The 18460-nt window shown below is 43.8% G+C and overlaps 1 protein-coding gene across 1 annotated transcript; it reads right to left on the bottom strand.

The window, feature by feature from the left end:
- Positions 1 to 452: 452 nt before the first annotated feature.
- RGCC (regulator of cell cycle) lies at positions 453 to 14114 on the bottom strand. Its single transcript, XM_063149372.1, has 5 exons — positions 14035 to 14114; positions 13686 to 13862; positions 4396 to 4503; positions 2769 to 2831; positions 453 to 1103 (listed from the first exon to the last, which is right to left on the bottom strand). The coding sequence occupies exons 1-5, from the start codon at positions 14069 to 14071 to the stop codon at positions 1096 to 1098; spliced, it is 393 nt and encodes a 130-aa protein (XP_063005442.1). The 5' UTR covers positions 14072 to 14114; the 3' UTR covers positions 453 to 1095.
- Between the last annotated feature and the right edge of the window lie 4346 nt (positions 14115 to 18460).

Consider the following 18460-nt stretch of genomic DNA (forward strand, 5'->3'; position numbering starts at 1 on the left):
GCAGCCCAGCCCCAGCCCACTTGGCCAGGACAGCCAGGGGAGCAGAGCTCAGACAGCAGAGGCAGCTGTAATGCCTGCAGCAGCTGCAGGAGAGCTCACATAATGACATTCCCAGTGCCTAATGCACATGGAAATAATCAGGTTCCTTGTAAAAGCACAGGTTCACCTTCCCTCTTTCAGCACCACAGTGATGGCCAGGAAGTCTTTTCAGAGTGTTCCAGACCCAAGGGCCTGGTGTCAGAAACACCCAGACACCAGCATTGTCCCAGGGGTAAGGAACTCCACACCTCTAACCTGATGGCCTAAATGTCTGACCTTCCAAAGAGCCAGTGCTTCATGTCAAATGGTCTGAGAGTTTAAAATCAGCCTTTACATAGGGTTTAGAATATGTATTATTGTTCAAATGTCTACTAAGTCAGAGTTATTTCATTTGTATTAACACAAATCCAAAGTAACAGTTTGACCCGATTTATTATTTTTCTGCTTGTATTAATTTTACATAGCACAAAGTTCTTATTTAAGCAACCACATTCAACTAGCATAACAAATTTTACCTAATGGAAATAGGTAAAATTTCTAAAGCTAGTTGAAATTGACAGGAATATACCATTATCAAGATATTTTAAAGCATGTTGTTCTCAGTAAGAGTTGAATTTGTGCTTCTATTTCAGAGTTTGCATGTTCATAGGAAGCTTACAGACATCTGGATTTCAGTTCAGGATTTATTTGCATACAAAAATATATTATAATGGAGAAAAGCATTAAAGTCTTCAACTATATAAAATTACAAATATATTTGCATAAAAGCAACTTTAAATTAAAATTCAAGCTATATTTTAAAGCAAAATACAGCTCTAACATTTAAGTTATTCCATCTGCTGCAAAGAAAAAAAAAAAAACAAAAAACACCCAAAAAACCCAAACCCCAAAACCAATGTTCAATGTTGCCAGTTAAATACTTGTAGGAGTTCACAAAGGTTATGTTCAGAGGGTATCTTGAGCAAAGTTATCAGACAAGGGCAGCAGTTCTCACTGACTGATGTCACTTATCCTTCAGAGGACACCCACATGCAAGCACAATGCTGAAAATTCATTTCACATACCTGAAAATACAGAACAAGAAAGATCACTAAGCTCTCTATTAAATAAGATTGCATGTTGTTGTCATATCAGACACTTGCCTATGCCCAGCTTGCTGGACTGCCTGACAAGCCAAATTATGTCTTTTTTTTAAGTTAACATGAAAGCTGAAATGCTGGTGTGCTAAAAAGACAAGGCAAGTACTGTTCTAACAAGTGCATTAGGCTTGAAAAGGTATCTGCACAAAGTTTGTGTAACCTCAAGCATATACAGACAACTCCTCAAAAATGTGGTGATAAATACCAGATGGAAGTTGGACTTCTTCCTCACTGTACAAATGAAACTCTGCTGAGATCACTGGAGATTTGTCTAGTTGGGATTAAAAAAAAATAAAATCACACCAAAAAAAAAAAAAAAAAAAAAAAAAAAAAGAGCACAAAACCACAGAGCAGGTGCTAGTTCCTGCCTTCACCTTTGATGTACTTTGCAAGGGAAAAATAAAACCCTGGCAGCCCTTTTAGAGCTGCAACATGGCTGTGCAAGATAGCAATGCAAATATTTGCCGGTTTGGGATACACAAACCTTCCAAAACTTGGACTTTTTTCAGAAGAGTGGTCAATTAAATTTCAGTGGTAAAGATAGAGTCAGTTCAAGCTCACATCCATGACAGAAGACAGGAAACTAAAAAATGTATTTTAAGTATGAGAAGTGAAACCAGGATTAAGATACAAGCAAGACAGCAGGGAAGCAGGAACTCATAAGGGCAGCTGTCTTGAATTAAGTCCATATCTTCAAGAAATATGTTTTCCCTTCCCACAGGGAAGGGAAAACACATAATGGGCACAGAAAACTCTCAGTTCATAGTTTGAGAGGGCTTTGTTTATGCTGTAATTTAGGTCTAGCCCTACAACTTGTTGGTTTGGGCTCTATAGCCTAGTCCCACATAAAAAAACCCAACCTGAAACACAAAAGAAATGGCATGACGTTCACAACATAAGAAGCAAAGAAGAGGAAGAAGCAAAAGGAATAGGCAAAAAGAAATAGGCAGAGTACATGGCTGGCAACAGTTGGCCTGTTTTTTGTTTGTTTTTCTTTAAAAATCATAATGAAGAATTCATTACTGTAGCTGAAAGATACAATTTCTAGATAGTGGCAGAAAAAGTGATCCAAGTTCCATTCCTGGTAAAAACAAGCACAAATAGGATTTTGACATTAAGTCAACAGATACAGATATCTGCTCCTTCATTCTTTCATAAAGCAAAGTCTAGAACAACAAGATTGTTCCTCACCTAAGGACACTCCTCCAGTTATTTAGCTTTATAATGAAGAAATAGATCACCAATTTTTAAAGTGATATTTGAGTATTTAAGAAACGGATATTCATTTATCCATCCATGGTCAAGGAGGGGGAATTGCTGCTGACTCAGAGGTGAGACCAGGGGTTCATTGAGCTCAGCCTTTGTCACACAGGATAAAATGCACCCCTTGAACATCCAGGCAAAGTCTGAATTGAGTCTGTTTTACCTTCTCATCCAGATAATGATCCACAGGACTAGCAAACTAAAAGGAAGTGACATTATATAAAATATTTCTATTTTTCCCTTCCCTCTCTCTCTATACTTTGGCTTTCAGCACTCTTTGTAACAAGTTCCAAGTGAGATGCAAGCAACTAATAAAAACCTACTTACTTGCTAGTGTTCTGTCAAGATCAGCAATGAAGTCCTCCAGCTCTTTTGTGTCTCCAAGCTTTGCTGCAAAACAAGGGTCAACACTGATTAGACAGGACATGTCTCTCTGGCTAGAAGAAACACTAGAAACACACAAGCCTCCAAATAATTTTCAGGGGCAGCAAAGATGCTGTAGATCATCATCAGCAAAGTTCAGTAGAGCTGCTGCAATGTCCAAAAGCACTTAGAGAACATGGGACACTGAGCTGAAGTTCTAGCTTTCATAGTTTTGTACTTGACGGAAGCAACACAAAGCAATACTTTATGCAGTCTCCTTAAAAAGAAGGGGCTGCAGTGAAGAATAAAAGATACACATCAGCTAACCCATGTCTTTGCTACTGTGGCCATCTTTCCTGTTTCATCTCTTCAGATGCTGCATGCATGGCCCTAATCACCCCTATAAGCTCCCAGCCCTACTCAAATCTCACCCTCTAAAATCATGTCAGTATCACAGGTTTGCTGTGCTGCCAGATCCTTTCATCTTGGTCCATACACTATAAATGTGGAACCAAACATCCACCAAATTTTCCGCTCCTGGCAACACCACTGGTTCCATTCAATCTAGTTTTAGTGCAAGTTGCTTCCTTATCTCATGTCTGTGATCTTTTCCAAGCCAGTTCCAACTCTGTCTTCTCATCAGGAAGAGCATCTTGTCCTTTAGTGTAATTCTTCACCAAATATTTCCCGACAGTTCAGCTGAGCTCTTTTTTTGCTACTTCACAGAAACTGTTACTCATTACTTCTCCCCAGTGTCCCACTAATTGAAAAGAAAGCATTTAACTTGGTTTTTTTTTGTGATTGTGGAAGAGATATAAAAGTGGAAGAGATACAAAAGTGTGAAAGGCTATTGAGCATGCACCTGAGTATAGTGGTTGTAACAAAAGCACCATGTAGTACAAATGTCTGAGCGCTTGCTTATTCACATGTCTGCTCCAGAGTTAATCCAAGGTAACCCAAATGAAGCAGTGTCCTGGGAAATCAGCTGCAAGACAGAAGCCTCTTTCAACAGCATGGCTGCAAAGGAGGAAGGAGTTGCTAACACATGGTTTGTATAAGCCCTGTGTAAGGTCTGGATGTATCTGACCAATTGTGTTAACTTAAGTGGCAGCATGTGGCTTCAGAGGAGTCCCTCTAGCCCTCCATGCAGGCTAAGCATTTTTATAGAGAAATGAGACACTTAAGCCACTCAGTTGCATCAGTAAGAAAGTAACACAAGTTAATAATTAATCCTTATCAGCCAGAAAACTACAATTTTTTTAGTTCAGTGTTTCAAAACCAAAAGACTTACTAGGCCACCTGCAAAGTGCAGATACAGAATGCTATTGCCATTTATAATCAAGACAACAACACTTGGATCTGTAGTGTGCTCAACAGTAATCCTTAGTCTTGTTGTCATTAAAAAAAAAGCCAAACCCAAAACCCAACAAAAAGACCAACCTATCAAGAAAAAGAATCACCAAAATGAAAAAAAAAAAAAAAAAAAAAAAAAAAAAAACCAAACCATGCAAGCATGTGAATCCTGGCTCCCAGCAAGAAGCCCATATAATTGAGGAGTAGGAAGAAATGCCAACAGCTTAAATTAAGATACCTTTACAAGGAGTCACTGAAGGGGATGGCAAGCTTGGAGTAGATGCAGTTGAAGAGTTGAGCTTTTCATCACTGAGACTGAAACTATTTCTGTAGAGGGAATCTGCACCTGTAAAAACAACATTATAAAGTAAATTTGACACCTTCTGAAGTTTGCAACATAACCGAAACCCAAAATGCAGCCTTTCCTATACAGACTTCAAAGTCTGCAGAACTCAAATTTAAGTCTTCAAAAGCAGAGAAGTGAATAAATAAACCCTTTATTGTTTGAAGGCTACTGCTCCCACTCCTACTGTTAAAGAGAAAGCAGGCCTAGGCTTAATCATCACCCCCAGTAAGGAAAGTGTCAGCTTCCCCTTCCTCTGAAGTCAGCACCATTTGAAAAATTAAACAGAATTTACAATTATCCCATATCAGCAAAATTATATCTATTAGGACCTGCCTAATTCACAATATTCTGGGAAATTCTCTTACCTAAATTTTTCAAAAGTTACAAAAAATCCCTGAATAGAAAGCTCCAGAACAAGGACAACAAGAATAAAGAAGATATTTAGGGTTGTCCTTTATTCCCAAAGCAAGCACACCTCTTTCTCCATACATTACTCTTCTGGTTTAGGTATGGCATTTTTAATTCCTTTTTTCTGTGGCTCTGTGGAGTTCAAGAAGCAGCACACTGGTACACTAGATATCCTGCAATCTTATTTTAAGTGAACTTCCAAAGAAAGCCTTATATGCCCTGGAAAGGCACGGAAAAGGCCCCCAATACCATTTTGATGTTCTTGTATATTAGAGGAGGCCTTAAGCTCGAAAAGCATCAAAAAGTATCTTTAAGTTCAGTGGTAACTCTAATATTAGTCCTGGCTCCACTGGAAGGAGGCTCTGTCATCCTGCTAGAGACTCTAAAACTGCTGGTCCTGCAGTTTCAAGCCAGTGACCTGAAAACTGTGCTTCTACAAAAAGACACCACTGAGATACAAACATGGCCAGGGTCTCCATTTTCTTGGCACATTGCCTGGGACATCAATGCTTGTCTTAGTACATGGGAGGGTGACTACCACTGCTTGCCATGAGGCAGCAATCCTGCTCCCTGCAGCAATCCTGCTCCCTGCAGCACACACAGCCCCTGTTGTCCCTGGAGCCGCAGCCTGGGAGGGGCTGCACTGCAGCACCAAGCCCGCTGCAGAGAGCCCATCGCACTTCCTTGGATGCCTTCACATTTGCTGTGCCAGGAGAGCACTGCCTTAGCTAAGCAAGGGTGTCTGGGTGAATTGGCAAAAGGGGCAGGCCCACAGCTTGCCTTGCCAAGATCTGCACATCTGCACCTCTACTGAACATCTGGATGTCTCCGGACAGCAGACACTGAGACCATCCCCTTGCAGACCTGGGCCTCAAGTTCAGCTGTCTCTGGGAAGAAGAGTGTGTGTCCCCAGCCACCTCCTCTGGCCTGCTGTCCTGTCCAGCACAAAAGCAGCTTCCACAGGAGCACACGGGCAGAGTGACAAGGCAGACCAGACAACTGCACCTACAAAGCCTCTCAGATCTTCCCTCAGCCATAAAAGCTCACTTGTTCGTTTTTTGCCAGCTTCCAAGCTCACCCCTTTTACAATACACACCAAAAAGACTTGGGAGAAAAGCTACAACCTGGAATACTTTCCTCTTTCCCATGTGTTTTGGCCCACCACTGGGCTGTATTTTCAGTTTCCTCTGCCATCATCTCAGATCTTGTTCTGGCAAACACACATGGCCCTCGCACCACAAAATGTGAGCAATGACATGACTGACATCTCTCACCTGGGGCTATTGCCACCTGCTCAGCCACCACTTGGTATTTCTCGTTTGTAGGCATGGAAAGAGAGTTTGATGGCTTCTTCAAACTACCCCCTAATTGCAATTCCTTTATCTCCACTATTAAGAAGTGCTGTTCTCTCTAAACTTCAGCACATCAAAACCAAGCTATTGGAACCAACTGGATTCCAACCAATTGGAATTTCAAATGCAAGAAAGACTTCACAAATGCAATGCAGAAATGAGATCATTTTACGTAGAAAAATGGGGGGGGAAAGATAAGCCATTTTAAAAGTAGTGCCTAAAAACAGAAAAAAAAAATTTAAAATAACCTAAGGATAAAAGAAATCTGGTAGTGCTCTGCAATGATGTGTGCCACTAGTGCTGTCCTACACCCCATGAACACTGTGCATTAGCTGACACTTTCTCTCTATTAAAGGTATGGCAGATTTTCTCTGAAATCAGTTTACAGAACAACTGCCTACTGAGGATACATTTTTCAGCCAAGATGCAAACCCCAGTGACTAAGAAACACAGAATGGAAAACACTAGCTGTTCAGGACAAAACCCCAAGTAACATGAAATAGCTGACACAAACAGTGCTGTAGCCAAGACTGTAATTCACTGAAATACTGACAGAACAGACCAAAGATAAAACACTTTTCAGCCTATTTATTTGAAAAGAGGAGAACAAGAATTTCCAAATTAATTAATATTTTAAAGGTTTTATGGCTCATTGAATTAATAAAAAATACAGAGAACTGTGGTTATAAATCTGAGTATACTTTTAATGCGAACTCTCTGATTCTAACATCCAGACACCAAATGTAGCAAGGCTGGGTTGGCATCAGAAAATGTAATTTCATACTGGCTTCCACAAACATTATGCTGGGAAATATTTACAACTGGACAAGGAAAAAATTGACAAAACTGTTGCCTTAAATCTCTGAATGTTTTTCTCCCAGTTTCAAAAGGTGAAATGTTTTCACATAACAATGTTCTCTTCTGATGCATCGTAATAGTTTCAGGAAAATATCAACATTTATCTTTCTCAAAGCAAAAATATACTTCAGCAAGTGACTGTGGCTTATTCATGCCACCAAGCATCAGAAATTCTAGTGATGTAAGGAGGAATGCACTGACTCCACCAGCAAGGTCACCATCACTGCTGAAAACAATGTAAAAATATTTATGACAAGCAGCACAGAAAAATTTCCTCTTTGGCAAAGGGTGGCTGTAGGGCAGAAAGCTCTGGGAAAAGGACACTTCAGTCCTTGCTCTCTACGAGCTGCCAAAGCCAAGATTTGCTCATTCACCTCCAATAATGGCCCTTGGAAGAGTTCCACTGCCAGACAAATACAACATCCTCTGCAACCCAATAAGCAGGGGCTGATGCCAGGGATCTCATTGCTGCTGTCCTTCCTCACCCAGCTCCCACCACAAGTTTGTTATTCATTACCTGTTTTCTACTTTGTGCATTGGTTCTAGTGCCCGTGCTTATATTTAAGAGCCTTTAAATCTGAGAGTTTTGTCAGTGAGTCGATTTGCATCAGTCAGGCTACACTGCAAAATTAGGGGGTAGGAATAAATACGGGTGGATTTTACTTTGGCAAAGTAATCTGTAGTTAGTATAACTCTACTGCTCCAGTGTATGGTTAAACCACAAAATAAACCATGGCAACACCATGTAAATATAGAAATGGCCCCATGAAATGAGCAATAGAAAGGCTCTCGGCAGCAATGGACTGAAGGAGGAAAACCTCAGACTTCTCATTTCAAAACAGACAGACAATGGGAAAATTCAGCTGTGTAGCTTCTTCAGTATCATGCTCTTTCTAGTACCATGGCTCAATTTTGAAGAGCACTGGAGCTGGTAACATTTTTACTGCAGTTTTCAATGGGGAAAGTTTTAGGGGAAAAAGTTAAAGCACATCCATAAAGCTTTCAGAGAAAAGCTTCACAAGTCCACTCAAGTGTCTACAAATCATGAATTCATTATGAAACAGTAACTCAGCACTTAATGAGCAGACTGCACAAATAATTCCTAACAGACATAGCCTACTTGCTAAAAATCAGAAAAAAAATCTGGAAATCGTAATGTCACCAGCAGAAGTGAGAAATATTCATGATACAAAAAAAGCCTGTTTCAAAACGTGTATGTTTCAGCCCCCAAGGACAGTGTTTATTTTTATCGTCATCACAGTTACACTTGGCTGCATTGTTTATTTTTGTGGGGATTTTGCCTAGCTAAAAAACATCTGTTCTAATACTGACTAAAAAATGACACATTTTCTCTATTGACACATCTCAGCATCATCATTTAAAGGATTTCAAATCACATAGCTACACAAAAGTGATCTAGGAAGCCTGAAATCCAGATGCACAAGCATGTTTTCTCATTATATACAAAGCTTACCTTCCCACTTCCCTCCATGCTTACCAGCTATGAGGCAGTTCCCAACTCCAGCCCCCCCTTTTACTAATCTTCCTTTCTAATGAGTCAGAGTAGTGGGTAGGCTGAAGTGACAAGAACAGGAAATCTTATGAAAACTGCATTTCTCAGCACACTGAAATACCTGTAGATAAGGCTATGCACCTGAAACTTCCAATTTTTCTTCCCCTTGAGCATATCACCAATGTAATAAAAGTTTATTTCTCAGATCATTTAATAAAAGGGACTTTCTCCAGAAGAGAAAGTGTTCACTTTTTTCATTAGAAGCATTTTATTGTCCTCTTGCTTGAGACAAGCCATAGGAAGTTCAGAGACACAATCTACCTCCTTTTCATGTTACAAGACTGGCATTTGCTGCAGAGACCAAAGGCTCATCTACTTCACATCCTGTTTCTCACAGCAGATGCCTGCAGAGGAGCTTCAGAGAGGCGCAGCCACACAGAAGAGAGCTGCAGGATGAGCTCTCCCAAGCTGTCCCAATGCAGGTACCACTCTCTTTCCTGAGACACCAGTGGCACCAGCCCAAGCAGTCCCCAATGGCCCCATCCCTCCTGCTGGGATTTTATCACGTTGGTTTTGAGTATGAGGACTTTTAGTATCAATAAAACCTTAAGGCAATATCGTTAACTGTTCATGAAAGAAATAACACCTCATTTCTTTGAAGCATGCTGATTTAATTTGACTTCCTCATACTGGTGAGGTAGCAGTCACTTTCCTAGTGTCTCTTAGGATTCTCCAGAAGACTGTCTTGTCCCCACCCAAAACATCTCTTTTTTGCCAGACAGTCCCACACTATTTATTTGGAAAATATTTTACATCTTCAATCATTTCTATTGACTTTTTCTTTGCCTTTTTTATGGTCACATATTACAAGACTAACAATGCAAACAGGTTTTTCAGGGTGAGTGCTGCAGTTCTAACAGGGGCTGATGCCTCATCTCTGGATGGCCTGGGCATTAGCAGGAGCACGTGGAGACATCCACAGCCACATCCATGGAAACACAAGTGCTGGCACTGCACCAGGCACTGAGTGTTAAGAAATCCTGCTCAACCCTTACACTTACTTGACTTTAAAATCATAAAATTAAGAGTTCTAGATGCACTCAGGATTTCTTTCTTGTGTTTGAAAGCCATGAGGCATTGTTCATTTATTTACCCCTAAAAAATAACTACAAAGAAACACTGCTGGCTGTATGAGCACAACAATTGAACTGATGAATTTATCTTGCAATGCTCCTAACAGAGAGGCAGGAAGCTGAACCTGCCTCAAGAAAACGTGGAGCTACAAGTGTCAAACATTTCTGAGAGCAAGACACCAGATTATGATGTAGCTTTTCAGTGTTATGGCAACTTTGGCCCAAGAAACACTAAAGCACTTTGCTTCTCAACCTCTCAAAGTCCAACTTCCATTCATTATCCTAATTCTAAACTTGGAAGGCTGTGCTGGCACTGCCATAAACTGTACAGGCACTGACTGGGCATGCATTTTACACAGACTAGCTGCACTCTTTGCAAGCTTATTCTGACACAAGAAGACAATGCTATCTGTAAGTTCATTAACACAGCTGCAGCTACACGAGAGCCTTCTGCCAGCACAGCACTCTCTAGCACAAATCCTCCTTTATCATAGCCCAGATATGCTGTGAATAGCAAAGAGTCACAAAGTATTCCTCAGCTTAAAAGCTCCAGCACGATTAATAACCTAAAGAACCAAGCTGCTGGGCTCCAGTTTGTTTGAATACATCAACTTGAAACATAACTGGTACTCACAGTCCAGAAGCTCTGGAATGCTGGAGTAACTCAGCAGTTCATCATGATTTCCAGCTCTGGCCCACTCAGCTGTGGTGGTTAATGTAATACTCGTGGGCAGAGATCATCACACACAGCTGCACTCGGAGCCTCTCTGTTACTGCAGGGTCTAGAGTCCGCTCTGCTACGTACAAGACTTATACACAGCCAAGCTAGACCTGTCCAAAGAGCATTTAGTCAAATGACAGGACAAGATATGGGAGAACAAAGTACTGATAGCACCCATTTTTCATACAGAGTCTTCAAAATCCTACTTTTTCTCAAGAGCCAGAAATGTGTAATATAAGAATTTAAAGTAGTATTTTTGGAGCTAGATCCCTTAGGAGATTTTAAGGATAAGAGAATATTCTCAGGATTAACTGCATTGAAAGAGATCTCCTGTAAACTTTTCTGTTAAATCGAATGGGCTCATGCCCATGGCAGAAACCCCAGGAGAGGAAAGGCTTCCCTGTCCCAACTAAAGAATACTGTTCAAGTCAGACCACTTGACATCTGTTAGTAGCTGCTCAGGGAACTGGATTTAAGGCTGATTCAGGAGCACTGAAACAAACAGTTGCAATAGTTTAAAGTTCCATCCCTGAGTGGAAAGATATCACTGCAGAAGTGGCCAAAAGATACATATCTTCAGCCACACCACATCAGTTAGGAGGATTAGATCAAACAGCAACAACAGGTAGCACTAAAACACAATAGTCTGAACTGCTCTACACACACATGATAAAGTGTGCTTGAAATAGTCTTGGCACTGGATAACAAGATTTTGCAAAGAGGTAAAGAATCTTCATTAACAAGATGATCAAACTACCGGCAGATAATATGGTTTTTAAAGATTCATGTTATCAGAACTTACTCTTTCAGCCCAGGTACCCCTTGATTCTGCAGTGGTATTTTAACCTAACCCTTATCACAGTAAGGGCAAGGGCATGAATTCAGCACTATACTGGCTAACACTAAATTGCAGAAATCAAAGGGAAAATAAACTCAAGAAATACTTGAGTTTGAACTGAAAGAACCTGGGTAAGTAGGCAACTCCCTGCATTTATTCTTAAAATAGATGTAGGGTGTGTAGCTGGATTACATCAGACACTAGAGCCTGTTTTATAAAAGGAGCTCTTCATAAACCCACAATTCATCTCCAATCCTACCAAAACTTCAAAATAAAAAGTTGACTGCACTGAATGACTCCTTCAGGAAAAAGTGTTTTACCAGGCCTTTCCTGAGCAGAGCTAGCTGGTTTTGTTTCTTCTTCCTTGAACATATCCTCATAAACTCTGGTGCACCCTCCTGGTCCCCCACATGCCAATGTCCAGAAGGAAATTATTCCAACCTCTCCAGAGCCACCTTTCACACCATGCATCACTCAGGCATGGGACAGGAATTGAAAGCTTGACAAGTTCCTCATACAAGATCTTTGAGGACTTCATATAGAGCCATCAAACCCTGTCTATCCTATTAACTCCACTACTTTCAGCCTAAATCCATGTGGATTTACCTCACAGATTTTTATTTTCCAGATCTTCCTGACAATCTGATCTGCCTGTTTGCATGAGCATGCTGTTTTCTCACCGGGCCTTTTGCCCTGCCATCTTCCTCCAAGTATCCTTCTTGCCAATTCTAGCAGAGCAATTGTAAGCAGTTTTCAAGATTTAAGTTTTTTGAACCATAGCAGATAGCTATCTGTAGTTAGCATTTCTCCATACAAGAAGTTCTAGATACGGGGTTGGAGTTTTTATAATTCCCAACAGTAAATTATTTCACTCTATCATTACAAGTGTCTCAATTGTGAGACAAAATAAGTGTATGTGAGAGGTTAACATACCACAACAAAGACTGCACAAGAAACATAAGCACTAGGGCAGCCAGTTTGACTCAGTAAAGGCAGATTTCACCTTACACACCCTTGGCCATACCAAAGAAAAATGTTCTGTCTAAATTGGGCACACAGTTCAAAATCCTCCTTGGAGGCAGAGAGATTCTAAAGAGTTTTATGCTCACTACATTATGAAACAGAAAAACAGCATCTTGATCCATGTATTTCCATAGGAAAACCCAAAGGCAGTGCTAGGTAGAGTATCCAAGTTCAGGGCAGGTAAAACAATACCTGTCAACAAAATGAATTCCATCCATGGTGATGAAATAAAGGGCTCTGATAATCTGGAGACTGCTCTCACAGCTCAAGTGCTAGGGAGATAGCATTAGTGTTTAAGCACTAAATCAACAGAATGGCACTTTGAGTCCATGACTGATAAGGAGGCAGAACAGAAATTAGAGGAGCAGTCTTATTACAAGTAGCCTCAAAACAAGTAAATTTCATCAAGCTTCCCATATAGTTAGGAACTCAGAAAAAAAAACAAAACAAAAAAAAAACAAAAACAACCAAAAACACCAAACAAACAAAAAAAACCCACAAAAAAAAAAAAAAAAAAAGCCAACCAAGCACAAAACCCAAATCAACAAAACTGGTTATATTTTTATATTTTGCATTTAGCAGGACTTATTTTTGAGAAAGTTACCTACTGTTCTCAAAGAGAACAGCAGCTTCCAGCCTCACTATCTGGAAGAGGAAAGATATTTTCTCTCCCTGATTAGTAAAGCCAGTAAGAGGGGTTGAACTTTTTTCCACGTTAACCAGAAAAAGCTTAATTCCAATGCTACATTTTCTTGCTCCAAGTAGCTTTCTTCCCTTCCTGTTGCATGTCCTGCACACACCATTCACATACATCTAGTGTACTTGGGCACAAGGTAGCTTAAAATCAGGGCCTCTGGAACAGTGATAACACTGTTGCCCATCCACATGGATGGACGGATGGATGAGCATTCTTATAGAGGGAAATCTGGGTGAGTTTCCAGCGGCTGTGGGAAGCACATTTTGGCTCTCTCTGTGCAGATGATGCTGGTTACCGAACACAGCGGGCAGTCCCGGCGAGCCCCCGGGACATCTCTCACTGCAGCCGCCGCCGGGACGTGCCGGTGTCCCGTAGCCCGACCGTCTCCCAGAGAGCTCCTCAGGCTCCGCTCCAGCCACCCTCCCCTCCGTCCCACAGCAGCGATAGAACCAGCGGGGCCAGGCTGTGCATCCCTGCACGTCCAGCCCAGGACGGGACCGAGAAGGAGCTGCTTTCATAGAAACAGCCGCGTCCCTGCCCCGCTCAGAGAGGGCGACCTGCTGGTTCAGCACTCGCTCTGGAGCGTCGCTTCCCGGCCGCCCCCCAGCCGCGGGTCCGGACGGACCGACGGACACTCACTCTCGGAGTCGCTGAGGCCGCTGCCGTCGCTGACGCTGGCGCTGCTCCGCCGCTTCATGCGCTCCAGGTGCTCGCCGTAGAAGAAGCGGCGCCGGCCGGCGGGGCAGGAGAACTCGGCCAGCACCGCGTCGAACTCGCCCAGCGCCTCCGCCAGGTCCCCGCCGTCCTCTCCCGGCCCTGCCGGGCAGTGACAGCGGCGTCAGCACCGGACCGGCCCGACCCTGACCCGCCCGCGCCCCCACCCCGGCGGAGGGAAAGGAGGGAAGGGGGAGAAGGCAAGAAGGGGGAAGAAGGGGGAGAAAGAAAGAAGGGGGAGAAGGAAAGAAGGAGTCCCGCCCGCCGCTCCCACCTGGCCCCGCCGGGCGCTGGGCTGCCGGAGGCTTCATGGCTGCGGCGGCGGGCGGAGATCCGCCAGCGTGAGCGCCCGGCGCTGCCGCTGCTGCCCCGCTTATAGCGCGGCGGGGCGGGCCGGGCGGGGCGGGGCGGTGGCGGGGGCGGCCCCGGGCGGTGCAGGTGAACCCGGCCGGCTGTCCCGGAGCCGCAGTCCCGCCAGCAGCGGGAAATGTCGCCCGTGGCCGCTCGGCCCCCAGCGGGACCGCGGCTCCTTCGGGAGGAGCGCGGCTCCTTCGGGAGGAGCGCGGCTCCTTCGGGAGGAGCGCGGCTCCCTCGGGAGGATCGCGGCTCCCTCGGGAGGATCGCGGCTCCCTCGGGAGGATCGCGGCTCCCTCGGGAGGATCGCGGCTCCCTCGGGAGGATCGCGGCTCCCTCGGGAGGATCGCGGCTCCCTCGGGAGGATCGCGGCTCCCTCGGGAGGATCGCGGCTCCCTCGGGAGGATCGCGGCTCCCTCGGGAGGATCGCGGCTCCCTCGGGAGGAGCGCGGCTCCCTCGGGAGGATCGCGGCGCGCTGAGCCCGGCCCCGGCCGTGGGCTGCGCAGGGAGCGAACAGCGGGAGTCAAAGCGGCTGCAAGGACGGACTGCCGCGGGAACGCAGGACTGGGCCAGCCTTACCCAGCCCCGGGACTGCCAGCAGGACACGGCACACGGCAGGACGGGGAGGCAGCAGCTCCCTTGCACTGAGCCCGTGGCTTTGCTGCACAGCAGCGCTGCTCGAACACCCCCGGGATGCCCTTCCTTCCCCATCCCCGTGGCACCGGGCCGGCATCTGCCCGTGGTTGTTGCCCTGCTCCGCACATCGGTGAGCTGCGGGCACGGCCGTGGGGGCAGCTGGGCCAGTTAATTCCAGAGGATGAGCCGAGGAGAAGAGCAGGTGGCAGGGGACGTGCAGGGGGGGTCACAGCCCAGGTGCATCAGGCAGGGCGTTATCCATGGAGTGCTTTCCTGGTTCTTGTCCTGAAGTCAGGTAAACCTGATGTTTACATATGCCATAGCTACGGAGTGTTGTTGCTCCTGGGCTGTCTCTTGCTCATTTTAAATGTAAGCTGTCTGAGCAGCTAAAATATCAGTTTTGTTAAATACTCACTGGGGAAGGCTCTGCCATGTTTAGTTATGGTCAGAAATACTGAAAACAGACGTCAGATGCTATTCCATGGGAATGCGTCAGGAGTTATGGTTATGTTTGTGTGCTGATGAAAATATTTAGAATTAGAAGAGTCAGGGAGAGGTAAGAAAAAACGTCTCAAACTTTTTGACATTTTTAGACATGCTGCCATTTCTCCTGTGAGATACAAAGTTAGAAAAACAATGTTCTAGACAATGAAACAGATTTGTCCACCTCTCCTTACCGGCTGATATGGAGGCATTTATTTATTTTTGCAGTGAATCAAAAGAAGTTCTCATGACAAAGTTCAATTGTTGTTTATTCTGTGGCTTCCTCCTCTCTGTGGTCTTCCTCTGTTTTTCTTTCTGCTAATAGAAGTGTCTACAAACAATCCTTTTTAAAGACCACAGTGACACAGAGGGAAAGCGAGGTTAAAAAGTAGGGGACAAGGAGATACGAGGGCATGACGTCAATGGCACGAGCAGGATGAGAGACAATGGATGCAAGGCAGAAGGGGAACTGTCGAGGAGGTGACCAGGCACAGCTCACAGCCCCAAAAGACGAGGACCTGGCCCTGCAGCTGATGTCAAATCTCTTTTGCTCAATCACATATGATCAACCTGTCCCACACATCCCCACCGAGCACTGGTGCTTGGTCTGTAGCACAACCTGGCTTAGGGGCAAAAGGTGCTTGAGGTTAGGCTTTGGAACCTGTCCATTTGCTGAGGAATACAGGCAAAATAACCAAAGGCTAAAAGTCCTCCTGTACCCTTCCTGTTGTTTCTCATAAAGATGGTCAAGCCATCTCACTGCCTTTTGGGATGGGGTCTGAGGTCATGTCACAAAGAAAGAGCACAAAAGGGGATGAGAACCCTGCACTGCCTGGGGCCTGCCAGAAAAGGGGAATGACCTGCCTCCTTCTCCCTTCTTGTGCTCCTGGCCTAGACTTCTGCATGTCTTTTAAGCAGGTTTTTCTCATTGCTGCTGAGCCAATTCAACACTTTAGAACAGCAGAAAACTAATCCAGGAAAAAAGTGAGTAATTTTCTGTTGAACTGAGTTGAATGGGTATAGATAGATAGGGGAAAAAACCAACTGCCTACCTGTAGTGATATAAGAATTTATCCCTAGCATTCTCTTTAAATTATTATCTTACACTCACATTGACCATTTTCAGAATAATTTCTAGGCATGCTGAAGAAATTAATCTATAAACTTCCCTTCTTTACAGCCATGTGTTTGTCTGTAAATCTTCTTTCCTTAGGACGACCTGGGCTTAACACTACTTAGTTGTGTTTACTGCTTCACAGACTAATCTCTTAACATTTCTTTCAGTAAATACTCATGTTTTCTCCTAAGCAGCCTAGATTCTGCTGAATGAAACTGAGACAGCTGCTGAGTTTCAGTTTTCCACATAAACCATTAGCTTATACAAGAGGAAACAAAGATTCATTTTTATGCTTATTGGTTCTATGTCATGGACCATGTAGCCATGCGCATCCATAAAAATTCCTGGAAGGCTCCATCATGCTTCAGCTGAACTGGCTGCACTTTTGGCACAGATGCCAACAGGAGCAGCCCACATCTGGCAAAAGGAAAAAGTCACTTTTAAGTGCCAGTGCCCTGAAACTCTGCAGGCTGACACGCCTGGCTGCTCGTGCTTATGGGGAGAAACATCCAACACAACTCCTAATGTAAACCTCAGCTACTGAATCCCTCTCATTTTCTAGGCAGCCATCCAAGCTGTATTTAAAGTGAATTTCTTCTTGCCCATTCGACGCAGTGTCTCCAGATCCTCCTCAGCTGGTGACGCTGATGTTTACAGTGGTTTCCTACTGCATTTTTGACCTCACAAACTTGTGAGCCACACAGCTATTTAAATCAACAAATCCTGCCTGGAAACATGCTTCAGGGAAAGGCTTTTAAAACAGGCACTTTGATATAGGCAAGCTGCAAGGCCCATGAAGCACTAGTTTTCTGAACAAAGCATGGGATAATTTGGGACACAACACATTGTGTTGCTACACCGGAGAGACTCCTAGAATGGGTTTAAAAAGGCATTGATGCTGTAGGTTGAATAATCTAGCTTCCAAAGCATGGCCCAGAGATGCCCACAGATCCATAAACAACTTCTGAGGCATTCATATAAAACAGAAAAAAAAACCCAAAACAGGATGAGAAATTAATTGGAAACCGGTTACAATTCGCAGTACAGGTGCAGCACCATATGCACATAGACAGAAACTGGAACTGCAGAGGGGAGAATTTGCAAATCTGAAGTGGCTGTAAAGTTTTTGTCTAATGAATCATTTCTTTTCACCTCTTCAAAGATCAAGAATAACCCAAAATATCAATTTTGTTGAGTAATACCATATTCCCATAGTTAAAAACAAATGTGTTGTGAAACCTACATCTGTCTTCTCATTGGTACTGATACTAGACAAAAGCCAGAGTGCCAGATCCCTGCCCATGGAGGCACCCTGGAGTTTTGAATATTTAATTTCCACAAGTCTTTTAATATTTATTAGTCTGTGAAAATAACAATTCTTTACATAAGTAACAATACTGACTTGTTAAAGTAGATAATTTAAAACCTGTGAATGACAAACAACAGCCCATCATTGCCAAACTTCTAGTTGAAGGAAGCAAGGGAACCCAGAATGAAGACAGCTGTCAAACAGAAAAACGAAAACTGCCAGAGGATGAAAAAGCACAGGTGCCAGCCAGACTGACACACAGGGAAACCCAACTCCTTGGGCTGCAGAGCAGGAATAGATCTAACATCACCAGCATAACCTGTCTCCCTGTGCAGCACATCACAGCCCTGCCCTCAGGATGCTCATTTAAAGGAGGCAGTGGTTGACATTCCAGCCTATTTTATCCTTCATGCTGCAAGTGGAATTGCCTATGTGAGTTAATTGCTAAACTTGCTTTGTAATGAGGAGAGCTGCCTGATTAAACCTTGTCGGAGACGTGAGCCATGCATTTTACATGGGCTGCCTAACTACCATCCAAGGTGTTTTGCTGCTTTGGCTGCCAGCTGGGCTAAATATAAGCCTGTGACACGTAGCTCAATCTACACCACCAGTGGGAAGAGTGAGTGATTCACAGCAATATATTAACCTTGAAAGATTGTTAAATAAAAAATCTTTTGCCAGAGGTCTTTCACAGGAGAGAAAGACCTTTACTTTACTTCCTCTTCTCCCAAAATGTTCTGTAGACCTTGAACTGGAACCTGGAGTTTTGACAGACTGATGCATTTCCTTTGGGTTTTCTC

Source organism: Melospiza melodia, chromosome 2 (genome assembly GCF_035770615.1).
Source record: "Melospiza melodia melodia isolate bMelMel2 chromosome 2, bMelMel2.pri, whole genome shotgun sequence".
Classification (NCBI taxonomy): domain Eukaryota; kingdom Metazoa; phylum Chordata; class Aves; order Passeriformes; family Passerellidae; genus Melospiza; species Melospiza melodia.

Coding starts and splice junctions, on each gene's coding strand:
- RGCC (XM_063149372.1), bottom strand. CDS start 14,071: ATGAAGCCTCCGGCAGCCCAGCGCCCGGCGGGGCCAG. Junction 13,863..14,034: donor CCAGCGCCCGGCGGGGCCAG/GTGGGAGCGGCG, acceptor ACTGCCCGGCAG/GGCCGGGAGAGGACGGCGGG. Junction 2,832..4,395: donor TTCAGTGACTCCTTGTAAAG/GTATCTTAATTT, acceptor CTTGTTTTGCAG/CAAAGCTTGGAGACACAAAA.